Source organism: Podarcis melisellensis (genome assembly GCF_964234715.1).
Source record: "Podarcis melisellensis genome assembly, chromosome: 3".
NCBI classification, from domain to species: domain Eukaryota; kingdom Metazoa; phylum Chordata; class Lepidosauria; order Squamata; family Lacertidae; genus Podarcis; species Podarcis melisellensis.
This window is the reverse complement of record NC_138530.1, coordinates 10,508,761-10,532,133: the sequence shown is the minus strand read 5'-3', so window position 1 is coordinate 10,532,133 and position 23,373 is coordinate 10,508,761. Positions and strand designations below refer to the sequence as shown.

The 23,373-nt window shown below is 44.4% G+C and overlaps 1 protein-coding gene across 3 annotated transcripts in view; it reads left to right on the top strand.

Moving 5' to 3' along the window:
* Positions 1 to 23,373, top strand: part of VRK2 (VRK serine/threonine kinase 2) — a 67,430-nt gene that overhangs the window by 27,196 nt on the left and 16,861 nt on the right. For all 3 annotated transcript variants that reach the window (XM_081904121.1, XM_081904120.1, XM_081904122.1), the window contains one exon: positions 13,071 to 13,191. In XM_081904121.1, coding sequence (XP_081760247.1) covers positions 13,071 to 13,191 — 121 coding nt within the window. The remainder of the gene's footprint in view (positions 1 to 13,070; positions 13,192 to 23,373) is intronic.

The window sequence follows — 23,373 nt, the reverse complement described above, 5'->3', positions numbered from 1 at the left end:
TAAACAAAAGCACACATCCTACTCATGTAAAAACACCGGACAGGCCCCACAAATAACCCAGAGATGCATTTTAAATAAAAGGACACATTCTACTCATGTAAAAACACACTGAATCCCTGACCGTCCACAGGCCAGATTTAGAAGGCGATTGGGCCAGATCCGGCCCCCGGGCCTTATTTTGCCTACCCATGCCTTGTATCCTTCTGTTAGCCTTGCCCCTGCCTTCCCTCTCTCCTTCTTGTAAGCTCCTTTTAGAGAAATGCGGCACAGAAGTGAGATTACAGATATATGCCAATACTGTGTAATTTAGCTTGCAGCAGCTCTGTAGATCTTTCCCAGCTTTTTTATCTGCAAACTTTGTAGCTGGTGATAACCGGGCATCGATCCTGCATTCGAAACATGCCCTTGACCGCTGAGCTGTTGCCCATTCTCCAAGGCTCCTCCTTCAAGCCTCATATACATTGATGGCTCTGTATAAACAATAATGTCCATACTTAAGAGAAAGTGACAGGCCTTTTCTTTCTCTCTCTTCCCTCCCACCCCACCAGAAGAGGGGACGGAGTGCGCGTCGGCAAACATTTGTGGTCGTTAATAGCTGCTGAACTGTTATCTTAAACTAATACTTTCTAACGAGTTTTACTTGGCACAAACAGCTATACGTTATTGCTTTTTCTATTAAAAGGACCATTGACCATGTAATGCAGAGGGCCCTGATAATTTGCCAGCACTGTTAAGACCTGCAGTCATTTAACGCTGGTCATTAGGAAAAATGAAATGGGACTCTTGCGCCTCTCTGGTGCTGAGACAATTGCACTGTTTGACCCGCTGGAAGCATTTCAGGAGGAAAGGGGCCATAATGGGCAAGCTTTTTCTGGCCCGTGCAACGGGACGAGGAGGGAGGAAATCTGTTAAGTCCACTGATGCTGTGAGACATGCGGCGACAGGCAAGCATGGCCTGTTCTGTAAAAGGCACCTGCTTTAGTCTATGAAAGGAATTATTGGGTGAAAAACGGCTCCTGAACGCATGGCGTTTGAGCACTCACTGTTTCCCTGGTTCAAGGGAAGAGGGAATAGTTACTCAGCAGATGCCCAAATAGCTGAATTATGTGGTGAGTTGTAGTTGTGCAGCCTGAGTGCATTTGTGTAATGTGCTCCACCCCTATGGGTTATGCATATGTGGGGGTAACTATTTTTGGCCAAGGGGAAGTGAGTTGATGAAGAGAGCAGACATTTCTGTGCTCATGAGGACTTGATCCGATGTGATGTTAACACATGAGAGTGCTGGAGGTGAAATAGTTAAACTGGTTACCCATTCAGAACCCAGGGGGGTGGAGTCAGAGGGACTATATAGCCAGCTCTGGGCGGGGTGAAAGGTGAGTTGGTGGTTGGTTAGAATGGGAGTGAATTGGGATAGAGTCTGTGGGTAGGTTGAGTTAGTGTAGCGAAATAAACTGAGTCAGGAACAGTTAGGAGCTAGGAAGAGAAGTAAATATCTGAGAGGTGGTTTAGTGAGTGAGAGCAGGTAGTCTGGATACGCACCCCCTGATTGTAATTGACTGATACCGTTTATGAAACCCTACACTTGTTAAACTGCAATAAATAAACAGAAGTTTATGTTCCAGTTTAACCCTGACTGGACGCAGTATTGTACCAGGTAGGGCCTGGGTGGTGGCAGCGAGAAATAAAGTGGTGGCACAGGGATCAATAGGCGGTGAAACGTCTGGGGACCCTGTGTGATCGCCACAGATGAATTAATAATAATAGTAATTTTATTATTTATATCCCGCCCATCTGGCTGGGTTTCCCCAGCCTCTCTGGAGTTCAAGTTACAAAAAAGGAGTTTCTTTCCAAAGTTTCTGACAGTAAGAGCTGTTTGACAGTGGAATGGTCTCCCTTGGCAGGTGGTGGACTCTCCCTTCCTTGGAAGTTTTTAAGCAGAGGTTGGGTGGTCACCAATCATGGATGCTTCAGTTGAGATTCCTGCATTTCAGAGGGTTGGGCTGCATGACCCTCAGAGTCCCCTCCCAATGTACAATTCTAGGAGGCCTAGAAACTAGGAGCATGCATCAATCACAAGGTCCACTTTAGATCCCCTTTTGGCGTTTTGGAAAACTGCACGCCTTGGTCCAAGTGGCCCAGTTTGTCTCAAAATGCATCCAAGTCCATTTGTGATGATGATAGACTGTCATAACAAGGCTGTTTCCACTTTCCTTTCATCTCTGTCACGTGATACGTGAAGGTAGCCTGCTACAGTGATTTGCTTGCTGCAGCAGCAACACCAAAAGGGGGTTTATTTTTTTTTTAAAAAATATGTATTTTATTAACGATTTTCTTAGTTTACAAAAGTATGTGCAATGTCTCTCTCTCTCTCTCTCTCTCTCTCTCTTTTCTCCAACTAACATTTTTTACAGATCAGTTTCATTTGTTGAGACATTCGGAAGAAGAAGAGGAAAGGGGGGGGAGATGGGGGGTCGGGTGGCGATGTTTCTATTTTACTTAATATGTGTGGGGTTTTGTGTCAGCGTCGCTTGTGGAGGTTCTGTGCTATTCACTTGTGTTCCTTTGGTGGTGAGAGAGGTTGGGGTTGGCCTAGAGTGTGGTTGTTTGTTTGTGATTGGCGGTGGTGGTATTTGTTTTCATGTGTGAGTGGGGTGTGTGTGTGTGTTTTGGATCAGGTTAGCCATATTGATTTGTATGCTGTTGGTGGATTGTTGTCATTGTCTTGTTGGGCTGTGTATGTGATAAAGGGGAGCCATACCGGGGTGAAGGCGTCTTCTTCTAGTTGTCCCCATGTCATTTTCAGTTTATTGGTTAGTGTTTTCTAATAAGGCTGTTTCCCATACTATTTGGTACCATTGGTCCATGCTTACTCCTGACAGGTCTCTCCAGTGTCTGGTTATGGTGTTTCTGGCTGCTGAAAGTAGGTGGGTTATGAGTTCTTTGTGGTGTAAATGGGCATTGTTGTCTTGGAAGATGTTTAGTAGGGCCAGTTCTGGGGTGATTTCTAATACGTAACCCTTCTTGGGTGCAGTGCCGTATCTCTGAACATGCACATGGGCTTCCCTGCCTCTGCACCCCTTGCCTGCATTGCATCACTGACTTGCTCCTAAACCTGTGCATGGGATTTGCATATGAAAGGACCCTGGGGTCTCCAGGGAAGTCCCCTGTCTGAAGCCCTGGAAAACTGCTGTCAGTCAACACAGGTGAGCTAGAAGGCTCCACAGACTGGCTGTGCCACAGACTGCTTTTCTGCGTTGCTTAAAAAAATCTCCCCCCTCTGCATGCAGAACTGGGGTTGTTTGTGTCTCGGTCTTAAACAGAATCACAGCCCACCTTACGGCAGAAGTGATAAAATAGCTGTAAAACCATAAAAATGCTATATGAGCGATAAACATTTGGCATTGGGGGCTCTTATTTCCTCCAAATTCAATTCTTTGTGCTTGAAACCAGTGGTCTAAGCAACCGTATGATTGGCTTGGGTCTCTCTCCCCCCCCACCCCAAATTTTCATCCCAGAATCTGCCCAGATCTTATGGAGCATTCGTTTTCTTTCCCGAAAGCTGCGTTGTGCAAATAGTGTTGCCATCCTTGCTTGTTCCTTGATAATTAAAGAGAATTATACCTGCGTCAAGCATACCTCTTAAAAATTTGTTACATTGTTAGTAGTGTTAAAAAGTAATATTTGGATCAATGTGGCATATGGATTTTTGCAGATTTTCTACTCACTGAGGCATGCAGTCAATACTTAATTTCTCTGGAGATATACTGCGCTTAACATATCGAGCTTCTTTTAAATACTCTGGGCCCTGCACGCAGAGTGCACGGGACTGGTTTTAATTTGCCATCATTGATGAACATAAGAGGAATATGAACTGTCTGAATTAAATTTGTTCCAATGTGTTTATTTGTAAGGGGGTGGCTGGCTTGGCTGGGGGGTTCGGGTGGGGTGGGGAGGAAGAGTTCAGGTGCTGTCTCCTGTCCAATTGCTTTTAACAAGTAAATTACACAGCTGATGCTAAGAGGTTTGTTCCTTTCCTAAGAGAGGTGGAAATCTTCATCTCAATATGCTTTTTTTATTAATTCGACAAAGCGATGCTGAAGCACTTCTGCACAAGCGTTTTGCAGTGATGCCGGGGCATTCTCAGGCACGAGGCTTTAAATATGCAGAGAGGCTGCGGTGTGTGATGAGAGATGTGTTGTTGGACCTGAAGCCACATTCGCAGCATAAATTTAAAGCACTGTGATACCACTTTAAACAAAGCATCCTGGGAACTGCAGTTTATGGGTTCTGAGCACTGTTAAGAGCAGGCGTAGGCAAACTCGGCCCTCCAGCTGTTTGGGGACTACAACTCCCATCATCCCTAGCTAACAGGGCCAGTGGTCAGGGATGATGGGAGTTGTAGTCCCAAAACATCTGGAGGGCTGAGTTTGCCTGTGCCTGGTTAAGAGACTCCTGTTCCCCTCTCAGAGCTACAGTTCCCAGAGTCTCCCAGGAAAAGGGATGGACTGGGAAACTAGTCTGGGAATTGTAGTTCCGTGTAGGCATCTCCTAAAAACTCTCAGCACCCTTAACAAACTGTAATGCCCAGGATTCCTTAACAGTGGTTTAAAGTGGCAGGACGAGCTTGTGAGACTCATCTGATAACAACGGGAAATAGAGCTTTTAAGTGGTCATTGGGCCAGTTTCTTTCCGATAAAAGATTCGGCATTCCATTTCAGCTTGTAAAATGCACGCTGAAAACTTTTCAGTTCCGTCTGCCCTGCACAGGCAATTAAGAGCACATCTTTCCATAACAGTTAACTGCCGTCTGTTTTTAGCTTTTTTTATATGGCCTTGATTGTGTGGTTTCACGTACTGTCGTCGTAAACCGCTTTGGTGTTTTAAAATGAAAAGCAGTCTAGAAATACCTTTATGAATAAGATTAATTCGGTACAGGGTTCAAATCCTCTTTTGGCCACAAACTTTGCTGCAGCGTAATAATCCCAGTTAAGTGAACCTAGATTTATTAATGAGGATTTGATTTCGATGCCACTTTTCTGCTGCTAAGGAGACACAAAGCAGCTTGCGAGACCACGTAAAAAGCAAAGCAATGTAGAAGAGCAGCAGGGAAAGGACCAAAATGGCTGGTTTTTGTTTGGTGTTTTGGTTTGTTTTAAACCCAGCAAATTTGCCATTTGTCATGGATGCTTTAGTTGAGGTTCCTGCATTGCGGGGGGGGGGAGTGGACTAGATGTCTCTCGGGGTCCCTTCGAACTCTACCATTTCCTTCTTCTTCGGCGATCACTTGTAGTCAATTGTCTTCCATGAACACGGTTTTAACAATGAGTCCATAAGTCACTGTGGAGGCCAATTCTGGATCCACACGTCCTTCCACAGTGGGAACATAGGTTTCTGGGTGGGAGTTGATCCCGGTGTGGATTTGCCAAGCGTGCCTTCCTCTTAGCACGTTTCTCCCTTGCGTCCTGAGTTCAAGTGTCTTCAAAACCCACGACACCTTTGGTAAAGGCTATTCTCCAACTGGAGCGCTTGCAGGCAAGTGTTTCCCAATTACTGGTGTTTATACTCCATTTTTTTTTAGATTTGCCTTGAGACAGTCTTTAAACCTCTTTTGTTGACCACCAGGATTACGCTTTCCACTTTTTAAGTTTGGAATAGAGCTTTGGAAGATGATAATTAGGCATCCGCACAACATGACCAGTCCAACGAAGTTGATGTTGAAGAACATCAACTTCTACCATCAGCTTCAACTTCTACCATTCTGTGGTTCTGTGAAATGAATGAGACACAATGGTTTACTAGCTTGGGACATTATTATTTATCATTATTATTATTATTTAATGGCATTTGAAATCTAGCGTGGCGCTGCAGTCTCCCACTTCCTTAATGCTGGCTACATCCGACACTGCACCAATGATGTTTAAATGACAGAATCACACTGGGGTTGGATCTCTTAGAAAGTTCCCACATTGACCTGGCACCATGGCCCGTTCTGACAGAACCGCCACCTAGATCCTCCAGTTCCCCTTCACTTCAGCAGTAAGGAAGGTGAGCAGTTCTGGAAGGTGACCCTAACTCCAGAACTATCTCTGGGAAGGTTTGATGTGCTTCCCATACCAGACAAAACAGCTTTTTAGTATTTTATTTCCCTGGGCCTTTTTAATTTCTGCATTCACAAAGTGTTTTCATCCTGGTGGAGACATATGCTCTGTTGTTTAAACTAGCATATCTTTATGTAGTTTTTTTGCTGTGGATTTTCCATCTTGTGTGTTTTTGAAATGGTTAGCCACTTTGAGAAGTTTGGGCTGGGCGATACCCAGTGGCGTAGCGTGGGGAGTGCAGGGGGGCCGGCCGCACCAGGCGCAACATCTGGGGGTTAGGGTTAGGGGGTGCAAATCCACGGGTTAGGGGGCGCAAATCCACGGGTTAGGGGGTGCAAATTACTTGCCTTGCCCCGGGTGCTAACAACCCACGCTACGCCACTGGCGATACCTGGTTATCAACTTTGTGTTATGCCACCAGCTAAACATTGTGATACACTGATATATCACAGTGTCTGAAGTATGGATGGGGCCATTGGCTGGCTTCACAGTTTTTCCCACATTGTGATTTTTGCCATAGGATTCACACAAACATGATTTGTAATATATTGCCAGGTCAAAAACTAGGAAACCGATGTCACAATATGGACTTGAGACCCGTTTTGGATGATAGATCCCTAGTTTTGGCCAGATAAAGGAGGAGGATAGAATTATTTTGGTCATTGTGAGAACCACCATCCTTATTTAGCCTCCTTTCCTTTCTGTCCTTGCAAAGTCAACACAGCATGCATAGAAAGTGTTGCTAGATGTGCCACAATCTTAGACTGGTACTATTAGGCCTAATTCTGGCATGGCAAAATGTAATCTTGCTTGTGACAGTGTAGGTGAAACCTGCTGAGACTAAAAGTCCTTTCAGGAATTATAGGGACAGAACTGCCAAAACTGTATAGAAATTTATTCATGTATGCTGCTACAGCGGCAAGAATGTTACTTGCCCAAAAATGGAAAGAAGGAGGAAGTCCCAGGAAAAGAAGAATAGATACAAAAACCTGTGGAATGTGCAGAAATGGCAAAAAAAAAATCAAGATAACAAACTTTTTTATAAAAGGATGGAAATGCTTTATTGAATATTTACAAATGAACTGTAAACAGATAAGAACACTGGCAGGATTATTGTAATAACCTGCAGTTTTATAAGAGTGTGTATTTAAAGAAGATGAATAAATGAGCAAATTAAAGATAGGTAGCCGTGTTGGTCTGCCATAGTCAAAACAAAAAAAATTCCTTCCAGTAGCACCTTAAAGACCAACTAAGTTAGTTCTTGGTATGAGCATGTGTGCATTGTTTTGAGCAAATTAAGTTAATTTGGATATGCAGAAAATATTAAGAATAAATTTAAGGAGCCGCAGAAAGAGGGGGAAGGAAGTCAAGTTTTGAAATGTAAAAAAAAAAAAAATGATTATAAAATTATTGAAATGTATAAAATGGAAAATCATAAAGAGAGACTGAAAGTAGAAAACATAGGCATGCATTCTGAATGACCAGACCCCATCAGAAACCATGTGGCTAGGTTTTGGACTAAGATTACTGGTCATTTGTTAAATAAAGGGCATTTGATCAGTTTTTGAGGAACTCCAGGAACCTCTCCTGCAGTTTGAAAACCTTGGAGTACATATTTGTTGTATTTTTAGCCAATATTTAACCAAAAAAACCTGCACGTCTTTCCCAACTCCTCTCCCCTTTCCTATGTATTCTTCCTTTAGAAATAAACCCAGAGTGGTTTTGAGCACCCTAGAAGAATCTCTGTTGTTAAGACTGTTGCCAACATTAGGCTTCAGAGGATCGTGAGTGGAGGAGGCTGCAGATGGGGGAGGAAATCACATGAGATCTTGAGTTCAGTTCTTGGCATCCAGGGTTAAAGAGTCCAGGGGGCAGATATTGGAAAGACTTCAGCTGGAGAGCATTGCAGAGTCTCTGCCAGTCATTGGGGACAGAAGTAGGTTAAATGGATCAAACATTGTAGTTGTTGTTTTAAAACCACCTGCCCCATGAAACTAGAACAATGGGGGTACTCCATGCTTTGGCAGTTGTGGGTTAAATCAAAATAAAAATGAGTGCTATTTCTATTATTTATGCAAATGAAGCATGTTTGCCCTTTGAGGCTTGCAGAAGAATAATTACTCAGGATAAGTAAATACACGCAAAGAGTTATACGCAGCACAGAATAACCACTGCCATATCATCTCCTCCTGCCCACCTCCAAAAAAATCCCAGATCTGTTTTCTGAGATATCAGCAGGATATCGGCACACATTGAAACCTTTTATATTTGTTTCATAGCTTTTGGTACTGAAGGCCTTAAAGCTGAGATTTTCAAGATGCCCATTCTTTATTTTATTTACCAAGAGGTTTAAAACAAAACAAAACAGAATGTGATGCATAGTACCATCAAATTAAAATCCACGGTAAAGGTAAAGGGACCCCTGACCATTAGGTCCAGTCGTGACTGACTCTGGGCTTGCGGCGCTCATCTCGCTTTATTGGCCGAGGGAGCCGGCGTACAGCTTCCGGGTCATGTGGCCAGCATGACTAAGCCGCTTCTGGTGAACCAGAGCAGCACACGGAAACGCTGTTTACCTTCCCGCTAGAAAGCGGTACCTGTTTATCTACTTGCACTTTGATGTGCTTTCGAACTGCTAGGTTGGCAGGAGCAGGGACCGAGCAACGGGAGCTCACCCCGTCACGGGGGTTCGAACCGCTGACCTTCTGATCGGCAAGTCCTAGGCTCTGTGGTTTAACCCCCAGCGCCACCCGCGTCCCTAAAACCCATGTTACGCCCCTCTTAAAATGAGTGGTCAAAGTTAACCGGAGCGCAGCAATTAGTAAAATGAATATGAAAATGAATGTTACGCCCAGTGCGGCCAGCCCCCCCTGCACCCCCCATGCTACGCCACTGCCCCCAATACCTCTCAGCGCAGCTCTTGTTTCATTCTTCTAGAAATCATACATCGCCGACATGATTTGGCCACGGCTGTCAAACAAAAGAAAACTCTGCCCAGTCGTGACGCTTCCCTAAAGCTTGCTATTCTCCTCTTAAGCCTGATCAGATTTTGCGTATGCATCGGCTATAAAATGTGCCAATTTATGGACATTTACTTAGCGCGTGCCATCTCCCGTTCCTGGACCACTTCCACCACACACAAATTTATTTTGCTTGGCTTAGAACGGTCACTGAAGAATTATGCCGTTAACGAGCAAAACAATTTTCAAATGCCTCCTTTCCCCCCCCTTCGTAGTTCTGGTTTGTCCACAGAGAAATTGAACTTAATCTGATTCTAAATGAGGGTTGGGTTTCTCCTTGGGAAAAATATAGGCCTGTAAAAGTGACGGATTATAGAGAGGAAGTGTTGGATTTTCCAGACATGAAATTATCAGAATTGTCACTTTGTTTATGACATCTTAAAAATGAAGCAACACGATCCTCAGTGAAATTTATCCTTTTTGAAGTTGACAGGAAGCCCTCAGTAACACTGTCTCTGGGTTTTTAACCAACCTTCCCCACCCAGTAACAGCATAATAATTTGCCAATATTTCTTTTAAAACAGTATAAATATTCTGCCCTCACAATCTGATTTGAGGAGAAATGCAACGAAAAAGAAATATGTGCACCTTTGTATAAAAAACTGCGTGGATGTTGATGTGGGGGTACAGATCAATGCATTACGAAATGATTTGCTTAGAAATTGTAACTTTTTGTTATTTACTTTTAAATGAGGACCAGGCGAGTTTTATTCAAGGAAGCAGGCTGACAAATAACGCAAGGAGATTGATAAATGCCCTGCATTACAACTTCCTATTTGGTACTTGTTCAGCTTAGTTGTCTCAAGGCATCCTTAATAATTTCCTCTCGCCCTCTCATCTTTGGCAGTTTGCATACTTATTTATTTTGTGTGTTCGTGTGTGCTCGCTAATGCACACAAGGACTAGAGTGAATAAAAGAATATTGACCCTCTTCCTCTCTGTCAGGGAACAGGGAGCTTCCCAAATGTCTCAAACGTGCAAGTTTTAAATACATTTAAAAACCGCAAAGCAAAATGCATCGTGGGGAATCTTAATTTTTTTTTTTAAAAAAAAAGGATTTCAAAGCAGCTTGGATATAGGTACATCGTGTGCAGAAGTGGAGGGAAATTGTGTCTCTGGGGTCTTTTTCTCCTGAAGAAGAGTTGCAATAATTTAGCTACAGGATTTTAAATGGCTTAATGTTTCCTCCTGGCTTCGTGTCAAATTGCATCTTCAGTTGGGGGTAGAGGAGGAATATTTGTGAGCCACCCTGAGATCTACGAAGGGTTGTATACAAATTTTAATAATAATAATAATAATAATAATAATAATAATAATGGCATAGAAAAATGGACTTTAAAGTTAATGGACTATGCGGGGCTGGTGAAACTAACAGAAAATTAAGAAACCAACAGGACAGACTATTTATGAAGGAATGGAAGCACTTTATGGAATATCTTGAAAAAAAGTATCAGATGAAATTGCGAGCAGGATTTGAAATATGAGGAGCGGAAGGAAAACGATAATATTTGAAATAAAAATATGTCTTGGGTGAAATGTTTATTAGAATGCCATTTGTGAATGGGATGGGGTTAAGAGCAGCATGGAGGGAAAGGCAGGAAGTTAAAAGTTCAAAAGACATTTGAAAGTTGGAATTCGTAGGTAAAGATTTTAAACTTTAATAAAAAACTGAAACACACACACGTGCATAGGTGGGGGAAGAACTGGATCATTATAATTCTGACAACTTTCTTCCAGAGGATTTAGCTGTCGTTCCTCTGGGAAAAGACAAAACAGGTACCAGAGCAGCATTTTTGGAGAAAGCGGAGTGAGAATGATGAAGGAAGGAACATAATTGGTTTGTGGGACCGGAAAAGCTCTCTCTTTGTGTGTGTGTGTAGGGGGGGAGGAGTGCTGCCTGAACTCAAATGGAAATATTTTGCCCTACTGTGTTTTAATTACGGCGACTACGGCTCGAGAAACGACAACAGTATGGCAAGTGTTAAAAGACGAGGCCGGCTGGCTTTTATACAAGACGCGTCGAGCCTTTGGCTTTCGGAAGCAGCAGAGGCTGGCGTAGGATGCAAACGACCCCCAGGGGGATAAAATGGCATCCAGCTAGATGGAAGGGCCTTTCATAATCCGATAGTCTAGCAGCAGTTAATATAGAGAGAACATGTTAAGAATTTATGTGCTTTCATCATATCAGAGAGAGGTGCGGGAGAGAGAAGAGGGGGGATAACAGGGACGGTGGTCTCATAGAACTGGCCTTCCAAGAAGTCACCTCTTATAATTAAAAAGAGTGCTGAGGGGGTCTCTGCTGGAATTCCTGTAATGAAAGTTCATAATACAGAACCTGTTGGGTTAACAGCCGCATCCTCCGAGGGTCGTCGACTGAGTCTCTGGTACTCTCCTGCATCCCTCGCTAAACACCAGCTCTCCTGTTCTTGGAGCAGGATGCAAATAGGTCGAGAAAGCACTGCAACGTCAAAATAACTGAAACTGAAACTTGCACTGAAATTCAGTGCAAATGCACAATTCTTAATAACGGATTTTGTCAAAGCATTTGTGGCTCGTTTTCTCTCCCCTAGCTTCCCCCTTCCCTTTTTCTATTATATGGGTGCTTCCAGACTGTTGGCTGTTTTTAGCTGGGATTAAGTCGCACCCTGGCATATTCTGCTTTCACAATCGTCATTCATTGAGAGGTCTTGCACAACAAACCACCTCCTCCCCTCCCCAAAGATCGGACCTTTTGCAAGAAGTGATGGGCGAATGCACCGAGAAGCAAAAATTGCTTGGATGCAACATAACTTTACCACCCATCGAAGAAATTGGGATGAATTTTTGTAAAATAGCCAATGCCATCTATCCTCCCTGAAGACAGACCTGGGTGAATGTTCCACAAACAGTATGCCTGAATGTGCCCTAAATCCAAGAGCAAGCTTCAAATATGCAGAATTCTCCTTTTGCTCCCGCAATCTTTGTTTGAGAATGAAGCTTAAAACGGCCATGGATGTCGGGGATTATAATGTGTGCCTGACTCTTTTCTTCCGTGCACATGACCTCTGCCCTTGGGAATAGCCGTTCTGTCGTGCGATTTTCAGCTATCTGCCTGCAAATACGTGTTTCGGGTTTAATGTTGCTAGGAGAAAAGAGAGAGGGTGTGTGTGTGTTGCATGCATATGTTTAATTCAACTTGCCGCTTAGGCCAGCCGCAGTTGACCCTTCAAACGGTTTGCGTCCGAGGCTTTGGAAACGAAAGCCAAGTTTGAATTTGGACAAGCAGTTTCGCTCGAAGAGCCAAGTGGGCTTTATGATTTCAGCCGATGCGAGGGAACTTCCCTGCGCATCTTGCCGGAGTTTGTCTGCCCACTAGAGCGCACTGTTGCCTTGCCTTCCACCTGCAGACGCCTCTTGCTCGCTGGAGCAGGGAAGGCCATCTCTGTTTAGTCTGCTCTCGAAGGGTCTCCACATGACCAGTGTGGACCCCATGGACTTCCCGAAACATGTGTTAGCAATTTAGCAGCAGACATTTATTTCTTTGTTTTACTGCCTGGCTCTTGGAGAAAGTGTCGGTGCTGGGTTATGGGCTGTCTGGAGCATGTCAGAGGCCACGGGGATCAAGTTCATGTGACAGGCCAAGCTAAAGGGAAGGATGGAGTCTGAGGAGGTGAGGAAACTGACCCTCTCTCTCTCTCCTCTCTCAGCAGCAACAAATCCTGGCCTGTCTGTGGGCTGCAGCCAAAATTTGGGGCCGTTCGGAGTTCGTGGGGCAGCTGAACAAACAGAACGCAGTTCTGCCTGTTGCTCTGCTGCATCGAACTGCAGATTCAAGTTACTGCCGTTTCCATTTCTCCCCTCCCTCACCAAAAAGGGGGACCAACTGAACTTCACCCCCCGTCTCTTTCCATCCCCACCTTTTAAAAGTGCTCTTTTACATTCCTTCTCTCCCTCCCTTTCTCTTTCCCTTTAGCTCCATCCAGACGAGGAGACCTTGAAATTCTTGGCTTCTGCATGCTCCAGTGGATGTGTGGGAATCTGCCCTGGGAGCGGAATTTGAGGAACCCCGATGCTGTCCGGGATGCAAAAGCAAAGTAAAAACAAAAACAGAAGCATGATTTATTTAATACGTATTTTGGGGTGTTCTCCCTCCAAAGCTCAGGGCAGGTTATGATGGTGAAATGGTTGCATCTGTAAAATGGGGAGGGAAGGATCGCAGGGGCGTTTGCTTTGTGTGCAGAAGGTTCTGGGTTCGAATGCTGGCATCTCCAGGTAAGGGAAAAGTCCCCTGTCTGAAAACCTGGAGGAGAGCTGTTGCCATTCAGTGCAGACAACATTGAGGTACCTGCTCTAGTGTTCCTAACTTAAAGAGATAGGTCTTAATCTCAGGGTCGTCGGTTCAAAACCCACGTTGGGCAAAAAGATTCCGGCATTGCAGGGGCTTGGACTGAACAACCCTTGTGGTCCCTTTCCAACTCTACAATTCTGCAAAATAGCTCTCAAATGGTCAGGAAACCAGAGAACAGTGCTGGCCGCATTGAGTGTGCATTTCTGGAGAGTGGGGTGCGCATTCTCCCATTGCTAGACTTCCAGAAGATGAATATTAGTGCACTTCTGTTAACAAGTGCACCCTCCCCACATTGCTAAACATGCATTATCTGGAGTAACTCTTAATGTGATTTTAATAATAATAATAATATTTTTTTTATTTATACCCCGCCCTCCCCAGCCAAGGCCGGGCTCAGAGCAGCTTACAAGCAATAATAAAAACAAGATGGATGATTACAACTTAAAAACAAAAATAAAATACAACATTAAAATAATGGAACATTAAAATATTAAAATGTAGCCTCATCGCAGGAGGAGAAGGAAAAGAAAGAAGAAGAAAAAGAGAGAGGGAGGGAATCAAGTTGGCTCCAAGCCAAAGGCCAGGTGGAACAACTCTGTCTTACAGGCCCTGCGGAAAGAAATCAGATCCTGCAGGGCCCTGGTCTCATGAGGCAGAGCGTTCCACCAGGCCGGAGCCAGAGTTGAAAAGGCCCTGGCTCTGGTTGAAGCCAATCTAACTTCTTTAGATTTTGACTAATTTAACTTTCAAGGAACCATGCTTAGGACTGCAACCAGTGTATGATTCAGTATACGAAAAGTGCCTTTTCTTTTTTATATATATATAATTTTTTATTGAGGTTTTTTCATACAAATGCTTATTTAACAAACAAAATAAATTTCATAACATCCTTTCATTCTATTGTGGACTCCCTCACGTCTCCCGCTTCCACTTTCATCATTACCAACAAATTTTTCCAAGCAAATTATCATCTTGTTTATGATCTTAAATCCAATATTTAGGTTAAACTCAAATATAAAATTATAATTTAATGGTAGACAGTTATTTCTACTCTGACTTCCTTGTTAGGATTCAACCAAATTACAGTACTTTTGTAAATAAATCTTAAATTTCTTCCAGTCTTCTTCTACCCTCTCCTCTCCCAGGTCACGGATTCTGCCAGTCATCTCAGCTAGTTGCATATAGTCCATCAGCTGCATCTGCCATTCTTCCAGTGTGGGTAGATCTTGAGTTTTCCAGTTCTTAGCAATAAGTATCCTTGCCGCCGTTGTAGCATACATAAAAAATGTTCTGTCCTTCTTTAACACGTTCTGGCCGACCATGCCCAGAAGGAAGGCCTCTGGTTTCTTGGTAAAGGTATACTTAAACACCTTTTTTAACTCATTATATATCATTTCCCAGAAGGCCTTCACTCTAGGGCAGGTACACCAGAGGTGAAAGAATGTTCCTTCATTTTCCTTACATTTCCAACATTTATTATCAGACGAATGGTATATTTTAGCCAATTTCACTGGGGTCATGTACCATCTATATATCATTTTCATTACATTTTCCTTCAGAGCATTGCATGCTGTGAAGTTCAGCCCAGTGGTCCACAACCTTTCCCAGTCCTCAAACATAATATTGTGCCCAATATCCTGAGCCCACTTTATCATAGCCGATTTAACCGTTTCGTCTTGTGTGTTCCATTTCAGCAGCAAGTTATACATTTTTGAAAGTACCTTGGTCTTAGATTCTAGCAATTCTGTTTCCAATTTCGATTTCTCCACCTGGAATCCTAACTTTTTATCATTCTTAAACACTTCTTTAATCTGAGCATAGTGTAACCAGTCTCGCACTTTATCTTTCATTTTCTCTAAACTCTGCAGTTTCCAATTGTCTCCATCTCTTTCTAATATTTCCCAATATTTTGGCCAATTGGCCTCCATATTAGGTCTTTTTCGGGCCTTAGCCTCCAAGGGTGACAGCCACCTCGGTGTTTTGTTCTCTAATAAGTCTTTGTATCTTGTCCAGACATTAAATATTGCTTTTCTGACAATATGGTTCTTAAAGACCTTGTTAATCTTAGCCTTATCATACCATAAGTATGCATGCCATCCAAATGCATTGTTAAAACCTTCCAAATCCAGCACGTCCGTGTCCTCAAGAAGTAGCCAATCTTTTAGCCAGCAGAAAGCTGCGGCTTCATAGTACAACTTTAAGTCTGGCAGGGCAAAGCCCCCTCTTTCTTTTGCGTCCGTTAGTATCTTAAACTTAATTCTGGGCTTTTTGCCCTGCCAGACAAATTTAGAAATATCTTTCTGCCACTTCCGGAAGCACTCCGTTTTGTCTACAATCTGCAATGTCTGAAACAAAAACAACATTTTTGGCAATACATTCATCTTGATAGCAGCTATTCGGCCTAACAATGAGAGTTTTAATTTTGACCAGCTATCCAAGTCTCTCTTAATTTCAGACCAACATTTTTCATAGTTATCTTTAAACAGACTCAGATTTTTTGCTGTTATGTTTACCCCTAGGTATTTGACTTTCTTAACCACAGTTAACTCTGTCTCTCTCTGAAACCGTTCCGACTCAATATCTGTCAAGTTTTTTCCGAAAAGTGCCTTTTCTTTACGTAACCACAGAGGTCTAGGAATGGGGAGCAGCTGCGAGGGGTAGGGGGGTTAAGGTACATTGTTTATTGCAGGCTGGGGAGAGTCACCCCTCTCTTGCATTGTCTATTCCAGTGGACAGCTGACAGTCTATATGAGTTTATGATCAGAGCTGCCATTGCATGAGCCCTTTGTAGTCTTCGTAGAGACACAAATCACCTGTAGCTGTTGCTCCACGGATATGGGCCAGTCTGTCCTGAGTCTTGCTCTGGCTAGCAGGCAGATGACAGTGATTTGTTATCAATTATTGGGGAGGAATCCGTAACTCGCCATGCATGATGTTGCAGGTTCAATTTCCAGGAGCTCCCTTCCCGCAACAACATGCAAATTGAAACACAGGCATCCCATTCTGGATCAGGCCCATCTGGTCCAGCATCCAGTTCTCAAAGTGGCCAAGCATATATTTCAGTGGGAAGCCTGCTATCAGGATCTGAATGCAACAGTGCCCCTCTCTATTTGTAATATTGCTTTCAAAAAATAATTGGTCGTCTTTTCTTTGTCTTTACTGACCCTTGTTTATATTTGTGAGACTTGTGAGTCCCATCAGGGAAAAAGGAGGGGTATAAATAAATACGTAATAAGAATAAAAATCTGGTTGGCCACTATGAGAACAGGATCCTGAACTAGTTGCTAACATTCTTAATTTCCAGCAATGTCCTTGCAAAAATGTGTACGTTAGACAAAATTGCATTCAGAACGAAAGGGGAACCTATGGCCACATGTGGTGGTCTTGCAAACCTGTGTGTGAATTTTGGGAAGGCGTCATGAAGGAAAATTCTGAAATAATAGGCGCACTGGTGCCTTTAAACCCAAAATTGTTTTTTTAACTTTGATGAGTCAAATATGGATTTAATTATGTAAACTACTTACAATCGTTGCTATTAGTAGCTGCTCGCATGACCATATCACAGGGCTGGAAGGATTTCTTGAGGCTTTTATTTTTTTTACTTTATTGAACCAAATATTTAATGTTTATTCTCATTATTGAAAAAATGGACTTATAAATTAAGAGTATCTTGAGGTGCAGATAAAGCTATGGATTTTGCCTCTGTTTGGTAGCCATTTCTAACTTATATGACAGGCGAATCATGGGGTTGGCAAGTTCCAATGAAATATGACCCTTTTTTGATATTCATAACATTTGCTTTGTATTTTTCTTTATCAGGTTGGTTTGTGTTGTAACATCTAAATCACTGTAGTCTCTTGAGAATGTACTTTGTTTTATGATGTATTGACTCTGTACTTTGGTGTGTGTGTGTGTGTGTGTGTGTGTGTGTTGTACTGTTTATCTTACTCTTTTATTTATTTATGTTATTTCATAATTCTTACCAGGTTGCTATTTTAACTGTTATGAAGTTAAAATAGCAGTAAAAAGTCTTGATTATTTTTTTATGCATATTGGGAGAAATGCTGCCAAATTTTGGTTAGGACTATTTTCAATAATAATGCAGAAATGCCAGAAACTTGAATTTAAAATTGGGGGCGGGGGGAAACCAAGGAACTGAAACTGACAAATTTGTCAGTCTCTTCCAGCTTGTTTTTTTAAAAAAATGCTTTTTAAACACTTGTTTTTAAAAATGTAAAAATCTGGTGCAAGGTTAGAGCTGGAGAACTAGCTCCATTGAAGTATAAAGTGCAAGGCTGGGCTCTGCCTATGGTTGATTTCTACATCTGCCCTCATTTGCTGAATTGACATCATTCTTCCTGAGAGTCTTTCTTTCAGACAGAATTTGATCGAGGTGTACAAATTGCCTATACAGCGGTACCTCGGGTTAAGTACTTAATTCGTTCCGGAGCTCCGTTCTTAACCTGAAACTGTTCTTAACCTGAGACACCACTTTAGCTAATGGGGCCTCCCGCTGCCGCCGTTCCACCTCCTCACGATTTCTGTTCTCATCCTGAAGCAAAGTTCTTAAGCCGAGGTACTGTTTCTGGGTTAGTGGAGTCTGTAACCTGAAGCGTATGTAATAACCCGAGGTACCACTGTACAGTGGTAGCTCTGGTTGTGAATGGGATCCGTTCCGGAGCCCCATTTGCAACCTGAGCAGAATGCAACCCACGTCTGTGCATCTGCGCGTCTGCGGGTCGCGATTCGCCGCTTCGCCGCTTCTGCACATGCACGTGACGTCATTTTGAGCGTCTGCGCATGCGCGAATGGTGAAACCCGGAAGTAACTCTTTCCGGTACTTCCGGGTCGCCAGGGGACGCAACCAAAAAAGATTTAACCCGAAGCGTCTTTAACCCAAGGTATGACTGGATTAATCCAAGGTATGACAAGGATGCGGGTGGCGCTGTGGGTTAAACCACAGAGCCTAGGACTTGCCAATCAGAAGGGCAGCGGTTCAAATCCCCATGACGGGGTGAGATCCCGTTGCTCGGGACGGTAAACGGTGTTTCCGTGTGCTGCTCTGGTTCACCAGAAGAGGCTTAGTCATGCTGGCCGTATGATCCGGAAGTTGTACTCTGGCTCCCTCGGCCAATAAAGTGAGATGAGCACCGCAACCCCAGAGTCGGCCACGACTGGACCTAATGGTCAGGGGTCTCTTTACCTTTACCTATGACTGTATAAACCCCACTGTTTTCTCCAGCCATGGCTGGCTGGCTGACTTGCATGTTGCTTTCACAACAGCCCTGCAAAGATGAATAGGCTATTTATGTCCCAGTGTAATCTAAGTCAGCTGTTCATAGCTGAATGAGGATTCGAATCCAGGTTTGCCTAGTCCCAACATGTTGTGTATCACAGTGGCATGCTGGCTTGATTTGATGAAATTTGATCCAGCCTGCTCAATTCTGCCGTTTTTCTTTTCTTTTCTTTTTTTTTTGGTGTGGGATTTTGGCTACTTTGTTGCCAAAAGTCGGGTTTGTTTTTAAGCGTGGAATTACATACAGCCCTGCGTATGATCTTTAAGGAGGCGGAACTGGGCAAAGCAAAGAGAAATCTCTGTGAAATTTGCCTCTTTCTCTCTGTGTCTCTCATATTTCCTATATGGCTATGATTTCAGCCTGTATATGAACCAGCCCAGGACATTTTAAGAGTTAAGAATCAAGGGGACCTTGTTGCCTAAAAGCAATGTTTAAAATCTGTCCATAAACTAAACTTTGGAACAAAGTATTATCTCTGCTCCACCACCGAGCAAATTATGTTAAAAGTCGTGGCTGAACAGCCCCTCTGGAAAGCAGAAGAAATGTAGCTCACTTGTTCCATTCGCTCAAAGGGCATAGCTAGGTAGTTATAAAAATATGTACTGCTGTTCGTAGAAAAATCTCCAAGCAGTTTGCAACAAATTATGCACAAAACCGCACAGTAAAACCATATAAAAAGTTAGAAATCAGAAATCAGCTAACTGTTGCAGAAAGGTGTGTTCCTAATTGCCCACAGAAGCCTGACAGAATAGAAAAGTTTTCAGCAAGCGTTTAAAAGCAGAGACGGAAAGTGGCTATTGAATCACTGTTGGCAGAGGAGCCCATAATTCTGGGTCAATAACTGGGGGGGGGGGGGTTAGTTTCTTATTGTCAAAGGAACCACGCCAACCTGGGGAACGGCCAGCGACACTCCTGCAGATGATCCCAGGGATCAAGCTCGGATATAAAGGCCATGAATATCTCTATAGCTTGATCAGGACCAAGGATTGGAGTTAAATTGCATGAAATTAAGGAAGATCAAACCTATCCATTCTGAAGGAAATCAGCCCTGAGTGCTCACTGGAAGGACAGATCCTGAAGCTGAGGCTCCAATACTTCGGCGACCTCATGAGAAGAGAAGATTCCCTGGAAAAGACCCTGATGTTGGGAAAGATGGAGGGCACAAGGAGAAGGGGATGACAGAGGACGAGATGGTTGGACAGTGTTCTTGAAGCTACCAGCATGAGTGTTGTTCAACTACAGCTCCCAGCATCCCTTGTGCTGTCTGACGCTCATGGGAGTTCGAGTCCCAGCAATGTCCAGAGAGCCACAGCCTACCCACACAAATGTATGCTTAGTTTGGTAACTTTCCTGCAGTCATTTAATGTTCTAAATCATGGATAGGCAAAGTTAAGCCTGGGGGCTGGATCTGACCCAATAGCCTTCTAATTCCGGCCCTCAGACGGTCCGGGAATCAGCTTGTTTTCACATGAGTAGAATGTGCCCATTTATTTAAAATGGATCTCTGGGTTATTTGTGGGGCCTGCCTGGTGTTTTTACATGAGTAGAATGTGTGATTTTATTTAAAATGCATCTCTGGGTTGTTTGTGGGGCATTGGAATTCGTTCGTTATTATTTTTTTCAAAATATAGTCTGGCCCCCACAAGGTCTGAGGGACAGTGGACTGGCCCCCTGCTGAAAAAGTTTGCTGTGCCCTCCTCTAAAGTGTGTGCCCCCCCCTGCATTTAAGCAGTGTCAGAATTGCAGTTGGCTAGCCACAGTTTGTGAAGCTGAGGCTCCAATACTTTGGCCACCTCATGAGAAGAGAAGACTCTCTGGAAAAGACCCTGATGTTGGGAAAGATGGAGGGCACAAGGAGAAGGGGATGACAGAGGACGAGATGGTTGAGCAGTGTTCTCAAAGCTACAAACATGAGTTTGACCAAACTGCGGGAGGCAGGGGAAGACAGGAGTGCCTGGCATGCTCTGGTCCATGGGGTCATGAAGAGTCGGACATGACTAAATGACTAAACAACAGCAGCAGCCACAGTTCATGATTTCCAAATAATAAAATAAAGCATAGCTCTCTTTGCCTAGATGGAGGCAATATTTGGGCAAGGCTGCCTCTTACATTGAGCTAAGCTCAATGACAAGGGAATGCCAGCCAGTTCCACTTAAGTCGCCTCTTCCGTCACAGTGACTTGAGTTTGCTGACCCCTGTTCTAAATGCTGTTGCTTCCTCCTGCCCCTCGTAAGAATTATAGAGTTGAATTCGAGTCCTGCCCTCCAGAGCAGGAGAAAACAAGCTTGTTCCCTCTTCCATGTGACAGTCGTTTGGATATTCGAAGAAGATTTTATTGGGTGTTCCCCCCCTCATCTCTTTCGGGAAAGCATTTCGTGAATGTAGGGAGGGGGAAGAAAACACAAACATTTAGCATTTCCCTCCCCCCCCCTTGCCCTTTTCCTCCTCCACCCAGCATGCCTACTGTAATTAGCCCTGGTTAAATGCACTGCCTGTTGTCGCTCTTTTGCTCTTACTGGTGGGACTTGAGGAAGCTAATTGCTTGTGGCCCCACATAGCCGGTCGCTCGGCACACCGGCAACGCTGCAATGGAGGTGCTGCGAGTGGCGGAGGCAGCAAACTTTTAAGTAGGGCAAGTCACAACAGAGGTACACAATGGGGATAGCTGATCTGCAGAAATCAATCTGTGCATTCAGTTTGGCACTGGCTCTCTGCAGAGAGAGAGGGGGTGGGGGAGAGCGGGGGGAGCCTGCAGGCTGCAGATAATACAGATTGCATCTGTAAATGTTGACTTTGTACAGTATTGTTTAATATATATATTATTTCCCACCCCCACTCCTTTAGAACTTCTGATCATTAGAGTCCCTCACAGACCACCCCTAGCGCCATTCAGCACCCGATCAATGTAATCCATCAAGCTTCTTTATTAATTCTCCAGCCAAGGATTAACCCCTTGGAGGGATGATACTTCCTTTCCCCCCCTCCCCAAGACTCCAAACTAAATCCATATACACTATTGTGTGTGTGTGTGGCACTTCTTTTAATTTTTAAGAATGGGGTGGCGGAAGGAAGGGTTGCAACTCAGTGGCAGAGCACAATATTTTATCCGTAGTGAATCATAGAGTTGGAAGGGACCCTCAGGATCAGCTAGTCCAACCCCCTGCAAGGCAGAAATATGCAGCTGATCGAACCTGCAACCTTGGCGTTATCAGCATCACGCTCTAACCAGCTGAGCTATCCCCACGAGCAATGATGTCATCATAGAATTTCAGGTAACTGGACTGGAAAGATCCTCTGTCAAAGGCAGGAGTAGCAAATGCTGTGTCTTAAGCATATCCCCCAAAGTTTTTAGGAAAGGTTTCCCAGAGTTGTTGGGCGCCTGGGGGGGGGGGGCGGGAACCAACGCAAGCAGCAGAGGAGCCTAGCGCAACCAACCGGCCTGAAGTGTCGGTGTCTGAGCAAATCTGATGTAAGCTGCATAATAATAATAATTTATTATTTGTACCCCGCCCATCTGGCTGGGTTTCCCCAGCCACTCTGGCCGGCTTCCAACAAAGATTAAAAAGACATTAAAACGTCACACATTAAAAACTCCCCTGAACAGGACTGCCTTCAGAAGTCTTCTAAATGTCGGGTAGTTTATCTCTTTGACATCTGATGGGAAAGCGTTCCACAGGGCGCCCTCTGCCGAGAAGGCCCTCTGCCTGGTTCCCTGTAGCTTTGCTTCTCACAATGAGGGAACCACCAGAAGGCCCTCGGCGCTGGACGTCAGCGTCCGGGCAGAGCGATGGGGGGGAGAGACGCTCCTTTAGGTATACTAGGCCGAGGCAGTTTAGGGCTTTAAACGTGAACACTAACACTTTGCATTGTGCTCAGAAATGTACTGTGTGGGCCTCCCCACGGGCGGGCCTCTGCATGGCCGTATGCCAATCCCAGGTGTGCAGGAGGGCGGAGCCGGTCAGCCACCTCGGCGCTCGCTAGCTCACCCGCCCCCAAACTCACGGTGCAGAGCCATCCGCAGCAGAAGAGCCACCGCAGCGCTCTGACTGACGGGCTGGCTCTTTCCCGGACTCATCTCTCAGGCCCTGAACTCTCAGCCTGGTGTCCCTGAGAGCCCGGCACCCGGGTGCCCCGCACCCCTAGTGCCTATGGGTACGACGGCCCTGCCTCCAGGTGTTGCCAATCTCCTAGCTCCCACCAGCCCCGACCAGCTTGCCCAATGGTCAGGGATGATGGAAACTGGAGGGCACCACATTCTTAACCCCTGGTTTGGCAAAACGCTGCTCATCAGTCAACAGGACTAAGCTGAAATCCCCCTCTGGGCAGCATCAGTGTGAGGGAGTGTTGCGTACGTTGGCTGACCTCACTAGTGAAACACACTTCCTACGTTGCTGCTTGAGTTGAATATCGTTGTGGCTCTTTAGGTGCTGGTGTGCACAGCTTTGTATTTTGTGACAAGGGCCTAACATTAAAGCAGAGCATGTGCTCTTGCTTTTCGTGAAGCATCCTGGACTTGGTTATTATTTTTTCCAACCTAAAGCAGTGCTTCCAAACCCGTTTAGTATGGTGTGGATAGAGATAGAGAAGTTTTTTTCTCCCACTCTGGCAATCGGAGGGGGGGGGGGAACACA